A 17,295-nucleotide genomic window follows, 5' to 3' on the forward strand; every position below is an offset into this window, starting at 1 on the left:
CATCATAATATTTTTGATTGCAAAAATCTCTCATTTATGGATCACTGACAAATATGCATCACATTAAGTTTATTAGTTTCTGTTAAAACCGTGTAATCCAAATAGATAGCAATTTTAAATGCAATCAAAATACATGCATCTTACATTTAGGCCTAAATATTTTAGCACATAGTCAGATCATCAGACCATCAAGGTGGAAAGTTTTGCAGAAAGTATTTGAAGTTTCACATTTGCTTCAGAAAGTCTTTAAAAATCTTGTTTGCCGTTGTTAATTTCCCCTAGAAATTTCCAGCTGTTGTCCCTGTAGGCATGGATGACACAGTGTGCTATGCACGAAAATTGGTTTTCGTATGTAATGGTGAGCAGAATCGAATGAAAGAGTGGTTGCAGTCTAATCTATGAAGTCATTCCCTCCTCCCCCACACTTCCCGCTGACGAAACTTCATCGGTTTGTCATTTTCAGGTACTACCAACTCACAGCGAGAGCTCATTTTTTGTGCTCTTAGAAGAGGTTGGAGGTGTTCGCCACGTAATCGCTTGAAACAATTACAGTTCCGGTGAATGTGAAGGGCCGTCATTCGACTTCCTCCTCCAATTTTCTCATTACACCTCCTAATAGGAAGCCATCACCTCCAGTGTCTGACCTCTTGCCCCTCCTAGAACAGATTTGCACCTTTAGGCCACGCTCCACTGTTGGCGTCATCCGCTCTCTTGCTGAGAAGAGGAATTAGACCGCGGAAAGCACTCAACTGTTGTGCCCCCTCCCGCTGTGGCCTCCCTCATATTATGGTGTTGCGGTTGCAAAATAGGAGGTTTACAACTGAAAAGAGCCAGTTCGTTTCTCGTTTTCTTTGTTACTCAACAGTTGTGCACTGGAATAACCTGACTGTTAAATCAGTGGGGCTTCACATATGTTCTAGTGTTGTTGTAGCAAGCGCAGAATTTCTCGTAAAATAAATAAAAACCTTTTATTTAACAAGGATCTATATCTATATCTATATATATATATATTTTTTTTTTAAATAAATGCTGTTATTTTGGACTTTCTCTATATAAGAGTATTCAAGAAATAATGCGTCACAGTTTGACACAAATAAATTAAGCAGCACAACTGTTTCTTGAGCAGCAAATCAGCCATCACTGGAATTAATTACGTTTTAAAATATAGTAAATTATAAAAATAAATTGTATTTTACATTGTAATCTCTCACAATATTTTACAGTATCTTTGATCAAATAAATGCAGCCTTAGTGAGCGCATTGTTTATATACATTATGAGAGTATATATAAATACAAAATATAATAAATTATTTTAAAAATGATTATTTAACACAATACATATACATTATATTGATTTTATTATATTTAACAATTATAAGAAAATTGCTAAAATTAATTAACAAATATTTAAATAATTGAATTTTACAATTTTTAAATAAATTGTAAAATTACATATATAAGCAATAAAAAAACTGAATAAACAAATAAAGAGTGGCAGAAGTTTTTTTTAATGCAAACATACTACTTTTTACTAATAAAAGTAAAGAATAATAATACTGAAATGAAATAATAATAATATATATGTGTGTGTGTGTGTGTGTGTGTGTGTGTATATATATATATATATATATTTATTTATTTATTTATTTATTTATTTATATTTATATTTATTTATTTATTTATTTATTTATTTATTTATAGTTAAAATTAGTTTTTATTTATTTATTTCATTAGTTAAAAATTAGTTTATATATATATATATATATATATATATATATATCCCTATATTTATAAAAAAATATAAAACTATTCAGCTATACAATTATATTTTTGTGTTGATTGCCTGTACAAAACAGTCCACCACAATACTTAAGGGGTCACCAGAGTTGCTATGCATTTGCTAAGGTATTCTGAGTAGCTGTTAGCACGTTGCTACATAATTATTATAGTGTCGTGGGTGGTTGCTTACTGACCCAAGTCAAAAGAGCTCACCTCCAAATTTCTATAATATTCTTCACCCTAGAAATGACTCTGGTCCCTCCTTCAATTGAAGTCAATGGGATTTTCTATCCGTTTTAACATCTGCCAGTCAAGAACTGGAAGTCTGACTGATAATGGCAAACCTCTTTTGATGTTTTAACATCTATTCATACAAAAAAATGCTGTTGGCTGACAACTCCAATACCTTAAGCATTGACTTGGAAGGGATGTACCAAACGTGGTGCGCAAAGCACAACTAAATTAAACCTGTAACGCTGTTAATACCCGACCGACAGGCGCAGGTGCTTCATTTGCCCATCTTCCTAAAGCCTGTGTCTGCTGAAAAGCGGTTTGTTAAGTCTTCGCAGGATTCGTCTTATTGAGCATCACTCTATGTGCGGGTTTAAGTAGGGGACTAGCTAACGGATTAGGCTGATCGCTGCGGCCGGTGAGAACGCATGCGCTAGATACTAATGAGCTTCAAGGACACATGTCATTTCCTCCTTATTACCTTCTGCTTGTGACTCATTGCGGGTCTGATACATGAGAGAGAGAGAGAGTGTGTGCGCTTCACACCGGGCTGTACTCTATACTATGAGTTGATTAGTCAATTTGAATGCGTTTTGGAGTGTGCGTGTGCAGACGTGGCAGGGAACGAATGGCGCATTTTCATTCCTCTGCTGCACGGCACCCAGACAGGTCAAAGAGTCCCTGGATACAATGAATGGAGCTTAAAATAGATTATATTTTCTCTTACGCACAATTCTAAAATAAGAAACAAGTGACATCCCACTCTACGCTCGAAACCACGACTGACCCTGACAAGACAGTACAGTTTTCTGAACTGCCCGACTATTAAATCTAAGTACAAGGACACACATTCGTCAATGGAAATACTTGGGTCTTTTTTTTATATATTGTACTTCCCCCGTAAAGTTATGAATTGTTTAAACTCAACAGTGAAATTAAAAGTCACGCCTAAAGGATGTCCATGCCAATGTGGGTGTAAGGCTGAAAATGACCTCGTGAGCATTGGAAGAAATTATTCTTAAATGCTAATGCGATGATCATGTTTGAAAACATCATTTAAATTGCTCACCAACTTTATATAACACTTTTTTTTAAATGGTGTTAGTTTTTTTTTTTTAATGTTATAAATATTGCTTGCACTACCGTTCCAAAGTTTGGGGTCAGTCTTTTTTTTTTTTTTTGTGTGTGTGTGAAAGAAACGAAAAAAAAATTATACTTTTATTCAGCAAGAGTGCATTAAATTGATCAATAGTGACAGTAAAGACATTTACCTTGTTACACAAAAAGTTTCAAATAAGTGCTTTTCTTTTAAACTTTCTATTCATCAAAGAATAAAAAAAAAAGGATCATGGTTTCCTCACACACACAAAAAAAATATTAATAATAATATTAGGTGACACTGAAGACTGGAGTAATGGCTGCTGAAATGTCAGCTTCTCCATCACTGGAATAAATAACATTTTAAAATGTATTAAAACCGAAAACAGTTTTTTATTTTTTTTCACAGTATTACTGTTTTCACTGTATTTTTCATGAAATGCTGCCTTGGTGAGAATAAGAAACTTTTAATTTTACTGGCAAAACTTTAGCATTTAAATTGTATAGCGGTCGACTTATAGTGAATTTCACAGATGACGATAACTTGGTTGGACCACGCTGACCGATAACCGATTAATCAACTTTTTTTAATGGATACTGAATGAAAACATATAATGCATACAACACATCTAATAGTGCTGAAATGTATTTTAAAAAACAAAACTGTACTGAACCATGAAAATGTACTGTACTTTTTAAATTATAACAATTTAAATTATATCTTGATCATTCATGTTAGTTCAAAGTGCATTAACTAATGTTAAGAGGTACAACTTTAAAATTTAAAAATGTATTAGTAAATGTTGAAATTAACAATGACCAGTACTCATATTAACCTTAGTTAATGTTACAAATGGACTTTTAATTAGGGGTTCAAGCATGAAATGCTGAAACCCTATTGTAATTGTAAGGATTTGTAAAACGCATCGAGCAGGCCAAACCGTAAGGCCTAGAGACCTGAAACCTGGCCAGGTGGTAGGCCTCAATTTGGGGAGAACCTATCAGATTATGACCCTGATTGACCCATAGGTGGCGCTATAGCAACCAAAAGTACAATTCGCTCATAACCCTTAGACCGTTTGTCCCAGACTCAAGTGTTTTAGACCACTGTGATCCCTCAAGGCGGACAAAATGGCTATCTCCAATTTCGATTTAGGCAGGAAAAAATTTCTGCTATGTCGCATTTTGTCCAAAACCTACTTTTGCGAGCTAGTCCCTGTTTTTTCGCCCGATCGGAACCAAACCAGTCTAGGACAATTCTCTGGACTCTCTAGATCAATAATTATCAAAAAAAAGTTGAACTTTTGCACTTGGGTGGCTGTAACAGGGTCATTTAGGCCTGGCAAAATACACTCAAAACCCTATAAATCCCAAATGAAAACTCAGAACTTCACAAACATTGATGAGCATATGTGTCATAACATGGTGAAGAAGCTTGCAGAGTTTCATGGAGATCGGACCATAGGTGGCGCTATAACTGGCAAAAAGCTTTGAAAACCATATTTCCTATGGTAAATTGCCTGTATTGGCTGTAAATGGTCTTTTCCATCTATGGTGTCTGTGGTTACATGCTTGCTAAATAAAACTTAATAACTTTTGATGCTTTTGTGCTTAAAGGCCTTAATTGCTTGAACCCCGATAAATGCTGCTTGCAGCTTTAATTGTAAAGTGTTACCGCTTCGTAATCCAAACAGTCATTCTTAAAGATGGCCATCTTTAAATATCTATTTTACACAAACGCCTTAGCATTGAAATTAGACACACATTTGTATATTCACACACTTTATTTGCTTCTATTTTAGAACACTTGATGATTACCGTATAACAAAATATGCGTTACAGTGATGATAAAAAAGAACTGAAATCGAATACGATTCTGATTTGTTTACATGTTTCTGTTATCTGCGTGACGCTAGTTTGCTTTCTCATGTCACAAGCTTTAAATATGCAACTTTGCTGCATAACAACTTCATAAATGCGACCAGCTGGATATAAACTAATGCAAATAGATGGTAACAATTGTGACATTAAACGTTTTGGACGGACTTGCGTGTATTTTCTTTCACCGTTTTAACCGCTTGAGGTACTACTAATGTTAGCGTCCTCTCAGCCTCGACGGCAAACATACTGCTGTTCTCCACTAATGCATCATCTAGTCAACAAATTAATTACTTTACCATTTTTTTGAAATTACCATTTCATTCTGTTTTAAATCCGCATGTGAAGTGTCTCGCGTGTCAAAACAAACTCCAGGAGGCGTCAGTGATAGTTTTTATTTCGCCTCTAGTGGCCGCTCTCGTGCTGTATAATGCCAGCAGACCCTTCTCAGCCGCTTCAGCGATGGACGGAAAAACTATCTGTATGCGTTTTTGATGATAACGATTGTTTCCAGCAATCGGTTATCGGTGCCGATTAATGGTAAAAATGTTAAATCGGTCGACCCCTTAAAGTAACATCAGACCTATTCTTTTAAGTGTAAGTTGCACGATTTATAGTGCCATATAGCAAAAGCAGTGCAAAAAAAGTTTGGTGCTCAAGTTTAGTAGTTGTGGGTTTGAAAAAAAAAAAAACAGAAAGTGATGCGTTGTCAAAATCCAGCTAAAATCTCATACGTAAATTTCCAAGTTTGTGAAAATGTTTGTATTTTATATTTGAAATGTACATGTAATTGATTGAATCCTTTGTGGTTTCAGGAGCAAGCAGTGCCTCTCCTGTAGTGTGGATGAGGGAGTCATGGCTGAACACACCTCCCCACTGGAGTCCGGCCAGTTGCTCAGCCCAGACATCCCAATGCTCACCTCCCCGCCACCCCCTCCGCACCCGCCCAACATCGTCAACGGAGACGGACCACAACAGGTAGGAGAAGTCGGCATCAGGTTTTTCCTCCCTCGAGTCCTTGAGCTGTGTTCTGCAGGAAAAGCAATTTTCTACTCCGCAAACAGCTGAAGTTCTGCTGAAATAATTTCTCATGACAGACTCGCTTATATGGTTCTGCTGAACCCAGGAGAGAAAGCTAAGCCAGGTCTGTGAGAATGCATGAGAATGAGTGGGCGATTTAGTTGATGTTGATGTATGTCAATATTTATAAAATTTCTGTTTTATATTTAGTAAAAAAAAAAAAATCAATCTTTTAAATTCAGTAGTTTTACAATAAAATATATATTTTATATATTTCTTAGCAATACTAACACTTATATTTTGTATTAAGGCATTTTAACCCTAGAACTACCGGAATTCTATAACTACTATAGTGGCCATAGTAGTCATTCTGACCGCTCATACATTATTTGCATATAATTTCAATAAACTATATCAAATCTAAGAATAATTGGATCTGTAATGTTAGGATAGGTAATAATAAACATCAGAACACTACATTTTAACTCTAATGTAGGCCTATGTGAAAATGTGTTAGTTAATCGACAACCACACAACAGCTATTGTAATTACAGATATACATTTTCTATTATTATCTTTGTAAAATGAAAACAGATGTATTCATCCTTGGATATTAGAATACAATAACTTACAAAAACATCGCCAATATGCATTTCAATGCATAGGTAAAACTTTTATGGGCACATATGAAACGCATATGCCCCAAACTGGCCATTCTGACCGTCACGGGAAAAGAATGTGAAAATATAATAAACTGCGAGAAAACGAACGGATTTAGTAACCAATATTTGTTTTAGTGAGTAAAAATATCATGCTGTAAAATTACTAGGGGTGTAACGATACACAAAACGGTTTTGACATCTCAGTTCAGTTCGGTTCGGTGGGGTGGGGGGTTTAGAAAGCTAAAATTGCTGCTTCTTTTTTTTACAGTGGTTTAATGAACAAATTCTGTCTTTGTCTTTAAATTAAACTTTTTGCAAGGATAAAAAAAAAAAGATCTGCTAATGCTGTAAACTATATAGGGAGCCCACACATTACTATAACCTTAAAGGTTAACAACAGAGCCTTGACTTTTAGCCTAATTTCAGATATTATTTATTTTTAGATATAATAACACATTGTATGAAAACATGTAAACTGCACATAAGGCAGTTTTCTCATTAACTTATGTTTTCTACTCTAGTGTGTTATTGAAATATAACTATGTTGCTGTCATTTTCATGACAGATATTTGAAACATAGGCTACATTAAATAATCAAGATATCAATCATTAACATGTTAAGTAAAATATATTATATAGGCTAATATAGTGCATTTATTTAGTGCAAGAGTTCATTTAGGAACCAACAAGCTGTGGGCACTGAATGACTTGCCTGAGGTAAATATAAGGCTATGTGACAAACTAAGACGTTTTATTGGCGTCTTTCCGCTGCTGAAACACTGATCGATTGATTACACAAGTTATGATGCCTTTCAGTAAGTATACTGTATATTTTAACATACCTTCAGGTGTCCATTCATGTTTATTCTGTAACTGAGGAAGAGAATCGCGTTTACTCGCGCTCCGCGCTGCCGCTTTAAATGTACAGTGATCTGTCACGCCACATCAAAGAGCGCCAAAACGGCATTTATTGTTTGACTTTCGTGATCAAATATACATAATTTGAAAGATTACACCTTGCTTATTATCGAAAGTAACAAAATACGGAGCTTGCTATTATAGGGTGTTAATGGTGGTTAGGCTATAACGCTGTATTCGTTGTGTACACATAAGACATGAGGTCCATTGAGCCGGGGATGGGCCGGGGCAGCAGGGGGCGGGGTGTCCTCGGTACGCCATGACTGTATCGCGGTTTTTCAGTTCGGTTTGAATATCGTTACACCCCTAAAAATTACAATGAAAATTGTATGCATACGGTCAGTATGGCCATTCAAGGTAGAAATACTCAAAACTCTTTTGTGTCTTGTAATTTTAATAAAATAAATAACAATGATAGAATAAAATATAGACACATTTAGGAAAAAGCAGGGTCCTATAGTTACATGGGTTTTATTTCAGCAAAGTTTTTACGTTGCAAAATTTTAAAACAGTCAAAATGTTCTAGTGGTAGTTCTGCTTGGTAGTTCTAGTGTTAAAACATGCAAAATGGCATGCTGGCACTTTGTGCCCTGAGAATTATGGAGTCGTGACAAACAAACCGGTTACTCTGACTTTGCAACTCTTTTGTCATATTTGATGGCGAAAAATACACAAGCCTCTTTTAAGACTTCAGACTTACTTTTGCAATAGTTGGGTAATTATCCAAATAGATATAATCCAAAATAAATACAGCGTAGGGCAGTATCGGCAAGACCAGACTGAGCAGTTCAGAGGGGGAAGAGGTATGATGAAAATGAAAAGCTTACTTTAGGCTTACGCAGCATCTCGGACGTGAGAAAAATAATAATAAAATGGGTTACAAGGTGGAGTATAATTCAGAAAGATTTATTAAATAACTCTCGACCAAACGACAAAGCTCTTCTCTTTTCAAGTCTCCTGTCATTAGGTCCTGCTGTTATTTAATATTACACGTGTTCTCCTCAATAGCTCCTGATATTACCTAAGATTATCATCTAGTAAGTAATATATCACCAACATCCAACACAATGAAAAGACTAAGAATGTAATATAAATAAACTAATTAAATTCACAATATTTTGTTTTTATAATAAATTCATAAATACAATTAAGTTACTATAGTAAATTATGTACTTCTACTAATAATAGTAATAATAAAAATCGCAATGAACAAATACACAAAACTGTGACACCAGGTTTCCCACACGATGAGGGAACTGCAGAAGATTCACGAGTTGATGAAAAGCTGATAATTAAATCATTAATGAATAAATAGGGCGGCAAAATTAATTAAAGTAAAATTGAATTTAGTCTAAATTTAGTCTGATGCACTGCATGTTTTATAGTGGCTCATTTTAATTACATGCAAGCAGCTCAGCTCTTAAAAAACCCCGTAAATAATCCATAATGGTCGATTTAACGTGACGTGGAAACGTGGAAAATCTTGATCATCGCATCTCTGGCTATCTATAGCTTAATATTTCATATTCGTGGCATGAGAACGTGGTGTAAAACAAGGGGCAAATACATAATTAGGGCTTGAACTAATTTTATGGATCCTTTTTATTATTTTTTAATTGATTTAATCGATCAATTTTTTTTTTGTGCGATTAATCGAATAAAGTAACGACCCCCCCCGCCCCGGTTAATCTATTGTTTATTTTCTGAGTAGATGATTAATCCTTTGGTTAATTTACCAAAAAGTAATAACCGTAACTAATCTATGTATGAGGTTTTACCTAATGATACTATTTATGACAAAAGATAAGGTTTATGCAGTGTAGGCCTAATTAGGAAAGGTGTTTAATATGGCTGCGTTCACAGTCACTAATGGGGATTTACAGCATCAATTGCTGTTTACAGCATCAAGTGTGAATCCTGAAATGCTTCGTTCATTCAGGAGGTTAAAGTAGCTGCTTGAGTATGTTCATTCAGCTGTGTGATCAAACCGCTGAAGTCACAACTGCTTTCTAATGAACCATAGCGACAGTATCAAACATGGCGGTGTCCATAAAACCGTGAAGTTTTACAACGACTGACAGCGCATTATTAAATAAATGTTGCTGCACAGCAATTGTTCTTGTGATGTTGTTAACATTCCGTCATCATCAGACGAGGAGCGGCGTAACTCTCAAAGTGTCGGCATCAGCTCTAACGGCTCTGGGCATTCATTGCGTCACTGACCCTGACCCTGACCCCTGCACGGAGAAGTGTGATAGTGGGAGTAAAGTCCAAGGCGAGGAGCTGTCCGTCCGTCGCTGGCCCCTGGGGCTGTCACGGCGAGAGTCAGTGTCCGTGACAAGGCTTGGTGCTACTGCTGTCACTCTCACCAACGTCAGGCTGATTTCTCTTTAGTGATCGTGACTGCTGTTCCAAAGAAGGAGAAACTATAATGCCTTTCACCTTGTTTGAACGCGTCATATTTTGGTGTGTTTTCAGGAAGTGGAATTTCAGTCCATCTCATTGGTAATTACCCTAAATTGCAATGAGTAAATGCACTCTTATGTACACTTGTGGCTTGGCAAATTATAGTGCACTCAGAAAAGTGTTAACCATTGTTTCAGGCTCTCTAAGATTTGAAGAATGGTGGGAGTTGTTTAAGGATGTTTTACTCACCCACCACGTGTAGTGGAAGTCTATCGAGGGCCGGCAAGGCCGTGTTTTTAATAGCGTGCTGTTGACTTTCAACTCCCTGCAGCGATCACCTGACAAGCCCTTCCCAATCTTCCCTTTGGTCCACTGAGCACTTAAAGAGGCAGAAAATGCATACACACCGTCCCCTGCTCCAATCTTCCATTCCTATGACCCTTTTTATCCCCGTTCATTTTTATCACCACCTGCTCTCCTCATTCATAAAACCACAGGCTGGAGAATTGCTTTGGTTGGAGTCATTGATAGAAATGGCTTCTGTAGAGCATGGGATATATACGATGATATTGCTTCTTTTTTTTTTTTTTTAATGCCATACCCTAGTTTTTCTTGGTGTCTAGACGCAATGGAAAGCAATATTAGGATGCAGACGCTTTCTTCCGTTAGGGAACAGGTAGATGCCACCTGTCAAGATCCACATGTGCAAGAGATAGCATGATGGGTTTCATGTCAAGCCTCCACAGCAGTGCAAGAATACAAATGAGTCTTTACCAGTGTGAAATGCCAGGGCTAGCTCTGTGATAATTGCAAGCGTCTTTGTTTGTGCCTTTGGCGTTTCTCTTCATATGTGGCCTTTTATTCCTACAACTAATCACACCCATGGCGCCTCCCCAGGTGTGTGTTTGATGTTTGCAACTGGGAGAGCTCAAGGTAAAGCAAATGACTCCTGGTCTGTGTTTCGAGGAGGTGTGTTTGCGTAAGAGAGACTGGGGAAGGAGTTTTCACCAGAACTGAAGGAACCCTGAGTCCCCGTGACCCTGGACCGAGTGACACATCCTGGCGAAAACAGTAGTGACAACGTGCCATGATGACTTGCACCTCTGACCTGACCTTTCCCACTGGACTCTCACTCAGTAACCGGGTTCCCTCCTCCCTCCTACTGTGTGCCGCGTAGCGCTTGTGCATTTGACGTCGCAGTTGCACTGAGGGAAGCGAAATATCAGTGTGGCAACATCGCTGCTGCTCTCTCATGAAAGCAAAGTGGAATGAATCACAGTTTCTATTCATCTCCCTTTCGTACCTACACCTATGTCTCTCCTCTCCTCTCCTCTCTACTCCCTACCTGCCTGTTTGTCTGTGCCAGAGCCAGAACAAGATGAATCAGGCCATTGTTTATCAATACTTACTAATAGGTGCCCAGGTGCCCAGCTGTTCTCTTCATTGTAAAGATTTGGTGGAACCCCCCTTTCCTCCCTCCTCCCAGCAAGAGGCCTTTTACGCTTTCATTTAAAGTCTTTTCCTCCCTCTACCTTGGATCGTTTCAGGTTTTTATGTGGACTTCAAACACTCTGGTTGTACGTGCACACACCGGGCAGCCAGGCTTACCTTAAGAGCACAAACTCTAGGCAGAGTAGAAACGGCCACTCTGCAGGAAGCCTGTGCTGGATAAGAACAGAGTGATCTTAGTTGTGCCGAAAAGCCTCTCATATAAATGGCTCTAAATCGACCAGAAAGCATTGATATGTTTTTGATTCACTTTCCTTTTGGTCTACATACACTCTTCCCTGTTAACAGGAAGTCAAAGCGAAAGCCAGTCTTTTCTCTCGTTTACTTTTATTGGTATGTAAACGCAATTAGGGCTTTTCCAATATAATGGATATTGACGTATGTCATTTGTTCTTAATTTTATTCATTTGTGCATATCATTTACTATACGGTTCAATTAGTAAAGCGACTTGTCTAAATAAGGAGAAAACTCTGAAACTAGCATTTCTCATTGCTGTCATGAGCTTTTTATGATTCGCCATCCTGGACAAAAACGACGTGAAGAGAGATGCCGAAACCTGAAGGTTCAGTCTATCTCACCAATACTCTGAGCGTCTCTTAGCAGTTTTATTCTAAATCCACTTACAAAATCACCGTTTCACAATGTATATGGTATTGTGAGGTAGCGATGTGCAAAACTAGTCGATTACATGGTAGAAAATACATAAGATTTTATAGTTCAAATTACTGTGTTTTTAATGTTACGGTGAAGAGCAGGGCGCCAGCCGTGGAAACGGAGTGGGGCCGGTGGCGCGAGTGTTAATGAACGTCACTACTTGCTGCACCAGTCTGGAGTCCCAGGAACTCCGAAGGATAAGAGGAGGAGTGACAACAGTGGAAGATGAGAAAAGACCAGGGGTCTCATTTATAAAACTGTGCGTAGGAACCTTACTAAAAGTGTACGTGCGCCCGAAAGCCAAAAATGGCGTACGCAAAAAAATATTCAGACTTATAAAACCGTTCGTACGCCAGAACCTGCGCAGAATTCACTTTATAAATCTTAGTCAGCGGAAGATTGTGCACACATGCGTCTCCTCCCCGAAATAACCATATATGGAGCTTACAACGCCTAGTTTTACTATGCAGATCCTCATCTGCATATCATTTGCATATGATTATTAATCCACGTGATAACGTTTAACGGTACAAGACACATTACATTAATAAAAATCATGTAGTTGCCTATCCTTGCCTTGTTTTTGAATACATAAATCAAATAGTGTAAAATACATTTCAGAGAAAGTTTTTCTCAATCTTTTCCACTGGCCGAATTTTAATTGATTTATATTTTTAATGGAAACAGATAGGCCTTGGGCATTATTTGCACTAAACTATTTTCTCAGACAATCTAGTATTATCATAAGCAATTATCTCTGTGGTTAAAACATTAAAACAGCACGCCACAGGAAAAGTGTTCAAAAACATCATTCAATCTATTGATTGAATTTGAATATAAAAAATGTTGTAACTTCTCAGTAATGATTTCATGTTTAAGTGTTTAACTTCATTAATTTGAATGGCATATTTAACCTAAATGTTTATATCAGAAGTAAAACATAGTTTAAATAATTGTTTTATTTATTTAAACTGTTATTTGCGTCAGTTTCACTAAACGGCCCAACGCGCTCGCTGGCGCGGACATTTAAGAAGGGATGGATATTTGCTTCAAGTGGCAGGCTTGGTGAGTGAAATTTTATATTTGTATTATCTTTCTGTATATGTTTAATTTTCTTTAGATTTTCAGTCTAAAAGTGACCAAAAGACATTTATCTCCAGCTTACCATCGGTGTCGCCAAACTGCTCCATCTCCAAAACGTTCGTACGCATGGGTCAGAGTTTGCGTGCAGGTGCGCAAATTTTCCCGTCAAGTTTGTTTTTATAAATCACAACTTTTGCGTCGGAAGTGGCGTACGCCTCTCTCAGGGCCTGTTTTGTGCGTACGCAACGGTTATAAATGAGGCCCCAGGCCTGGGACGTTTACGTTGCGTTTAGTCCATAGACTGTAAAAATAATATGGACGTAGTGTCCGTGACATCACCCGTAGGTTTCTGAAGAGCATTTTTGAAGCCCAAAGTGGGCGGAGTTGGCCGTTGCCATCTTGGCAGCACGTAGTAGTGACATCAGCAGCAATGCACCTGCCACTCAATTATGCAGCTTAATATAATTTAAACCGAGGAGTTATAAAAAAAATGGGATTTACTCTCTTTTGGAGCCTGTCTCTAGCAGTTAGTCGATGAATTGCAGTTTAAGTCACTTCTGTGTTGAATTCAAGAGAGAGACCGGAAGGTTGCCGCTTGGTTTTGTCAATGTATGGGCGGCAGTCTGCTATGAAGCACCTGCCGTTTACTTTCGTTTTATATATTTTAAAAGTTCCGCTTACCGGTTCCCCTTCTTCCATGCGCCTTGAACTTTGTTACATTTATATTTAAAAGCATTTTAAATAGCACATTAATATAGAACACTTGGAAAAATAATACATTAAGAGGTATGGCCTAATCATTTTATCTCAAATTCCATGCGTTTTCTTCCTGTCGTGGAGAGCACTGAAAATGGCCGCTCAAAAGGCAAACGAGATGTATTTTGTATTTAAAAATATGCATTTTGCAAAATGTATTTTGAATTAGAAATTAAACTGAAAAGTTTTATGTAAGCTTTGTCATGTTAAACTGGCATAATTCCACTAGAGCCATGCGTTATTCAGCACAGCCAAAGTTAGCCGAAGCAAGCAAATCGCGTTTTCACTTCAGCTCCGAAAAAACAACTGAGCTTCAGAATCAGCTTTATTCGCCAAGTGTGCGGCATTTATTATGGGATTTGACTGTTTGATTCATTGAGTGTTTCAAATGGATCATAAGTCTTTAGAGGGGTTCTTACTTTTAGACTAGTCGACTTGTGGGTTACAAAACTTCAGTTTAAATTACTGTCAAATTAGTCGATGCGCACATCCGATAGTTTGCTTTACTCAACCCTGAACTCCATTTTATTTAGGAATGCATTACTCTGCTTCATTAAATGGCTTTTAAGCACACAAAGAAATTACCCCCACATGATGTGGATAATGAGGCTGTTTTTTATCGAGTGAGTCAGTTGGGTGAAATGAAAGTGAATACCCTCCTCACCCTCCTGCTCTGCTTAACGCCATCCTGACGTGAGGAGGTGGACAGGGGACGCACAGCTGGGCCTAAGACCAGAGCTGGGGGTGGATTCATGTGTCGTGCCCGTGATACCACGCAGCGCCTGAGTTACGGGCATTCATCGAGCCGTGCCCTCTGAAACCATAAAATGGCTGAACCAAACATTAATCTTTCCCTTTGTCCCCAATCCCCCCCCCCCACACACACACGTTACTCCTCCCTGTGCTCATTGGTGAACTAAGCAATGTTTCCATAGCAATGAGTTTCAGTCTTTGTCTCTCTCCCTCTCTCTTGTGGGTGTCTCACTTATCACCTAATAGGAGAGAAAATGGACAATTCTTTGTAGAGCTGACAGTCATCTCAAGTAACCGTTTCCCATTCTCTGTTGTGGAGCTGAATTCTCACTCTTGTCTGCACCATCATGGAAAAAGGGTGAGGTTGCTTTCACACAATGGGCTCCCTACAATGCTGGTTATGTCCCATTCACCTATAGTTTAGGTTCACCTGCAATGCTTGTCATGGAATACAAATTGCAGATATTAGTCCAGCTTTGATGTTAGCAGGCTCTGGATTGGGGGCACATATTCGATTCTTCACAGGTTAAGGTCGCACTTTGCACACATTGTATGCGCCTCAGGTTGACTGTAAAAGATCAGTATCTTGTCACAGTTTTGCATTTTATTATTGACGCTTTTATCCACACCTTTATTTACCGTTTTATTATAAAGCGGCCTCTTCAAATAGCTTTTCTATAGATAACCACCTGTATTTACGCTTCAAATGTACTGAACAATGACTTAGCATCACTTTCCCCGCTAACACCTTTATTTAAGCTAAAAATATTTAGCGTTAGCTTCTGTGTGGCACATCAGGCTTCGAAGAGAGCAAGCAAAGGGAGGAGGAGGTAGAAATGACCACTATTGCACAAACCCCTATTGGACCAACAACAGCATCACCCACTCTTACCAAAGGCACGATGCCTTGAGGCTCTTTGCTTGGTAAATCAATACTTCCCACAGTCTCACTGTAAAGCTCTTCTGCCAGAGCTTGCTGAGGTCTCTTGCTTTGCAACAGTAACGCAAAGCGCCAAAGGCCTATGCATGTCTGTTTTTGACACAATTCAGTTAGCTTGGCATTAGCTTCAGTTGTACTAATGCTAAGAACATAGGAAACACTGCAGTTTCAGACTATTGAACTATATTCTGTGCCATCTAAACCATAGAAAAGTTGGAAACCACTGGAAAAAGAGGTTTGAGATTATGCCTCTGCCTTGAAGTCATTTACTTTGAGACTATGTGAACCTATGTTTTCATGGTTCTTGCTTATTCCTGTGTGGCATCGTCATCCAGAGGCTCCTCTTCGATGTCACATATTTCTGTTTCGTGTCAGCCCAGCTGCAGTGCCACGTTGTCACACGGTAAACAATTAAAGAGGAACAAATAGTGAGGAACCTGAGCCCTGACTCATCGGAGAAGCACAGACGTCAGTTGCTAACAGCCGTGAACGCAACGGCACCACTGGCCCATCTCCAGGGTAATAAAGCCAGCGCTAACCACTGTAGCTGTGTTTGCTAATCACTCTCGCTCCCCCCCCCTCCTGATGGCCTTGTGCCTAAACCCGGCAAGTTCAGCCTGGTCGTGACGCATTAGAGCAACAATGTTCCCGTCTCTAATCTTTGCTCGTACAAATCATTGTCACTCAACCACCTGGATACTTCATCTCTTATCTCTGACATTTTACTGCCTCAATTTATAGTCTGAACATATTAAAGAAATTGCCTGCCAGTTTGCTTGAATATGTATAGAGACAAAATAAGTAGATGAACACCTCATAGAGCTGTATTTGGATAATTCAGGATGATTTATATCATTTCATATTTTAATATAGGTTAATTTAGGTGTGGACTGTGGAGAGGGTTTTACCAAGCTGACTGTGGAAGCAACCGTGCATCATGACACGACAACTTTACAATGCAAATATAGCAGCATCGTCGTGACCCCATAGCAATCTATTTAAAGTTGTTGAGCATCAAATCGCCTTCACTGAGCTTTGTTTTTGTCATTAGCCACGTTTCCATTACAGATTTGCACAAAACTTTTGTGATATTTTCTAAATGTCGATAAAAAAACTACTGCGACATGACGGCGTTTCCATTAAGCCTCTCATATAAATGGCTCTAAATCGACCAGAAAGCATTGATATGTTTTTGATTCACTTTCCTTTTGGTCTCATACACTCTTTCCTGTCAACAGGTGAGACGTAGGTGCGTTATCCAAGCATTAATGGCAAGGAAATCCCCTTATACTTGGGAGCGGCACATATGAAGTGTTTCTTCCTCCTATCTGCTTCAAGGTCTTAAAAAATTGTAGACCTTTTCTTTGTTGTTTAGAATCCAGTATTCCCGTAATACTTTTGCCTTTTATGAGTTTAATGAAGAACTCTGTCTTGTCTTCTGTCAAAACACACCGCGCCACGTCAGGTGACCTGTAAATAGTTTCCATTGCCATTTTTTGTTTTACGAAATATAACATTTTTCTAATTGCCTGAAAAACCACCTCAACTTTTTTGCGATACATTGGAATTTTTGCCAAATTAACGTGTTTCCATTCGGCATTTTTTC

General features: G+C 38.2%; 1 protein-coding gene across 2 annotated transcripts in view; it reads left to right on the top strand.

Moving 5' to 3' along the window:
* fndc3a (fibronectin type III domain containing 3A) overlaps positions 1 to 17,295 on the top strand; it is a 95,429-nt gene that overhangs the window by 15,841 nt on the left and 62,293 nt on the right. For both annotated transcript variants that reach the window (XM_084419230.1, XM_084419233.1), the window contains exon 2: positions 5,803 to 5,965. In XM_084419230.1, the coding sequence (XP_084275356.1) occupies positions 5,843 to 5,965 (123 nt within the window). In that variant the 5' untranslated portion in view covers positions 5,803 to 5,842. The remainder of the gene's footprint in view (positions 1 to 5,802; positions 5,966 to 17,295) is intronic.

Source organism: Rutilus rutilus (assembly GCF_951802725.1).
Source record: "Rutilus rutilus genome assembly, chromosome: 9".
Classification (NCBI taxonomy): Eukaryota; Metazoa; Chordata; class Actinopteri; order Cypriniformes; family Leuciscidae; genus Rutilus; species Rutilus rutilus.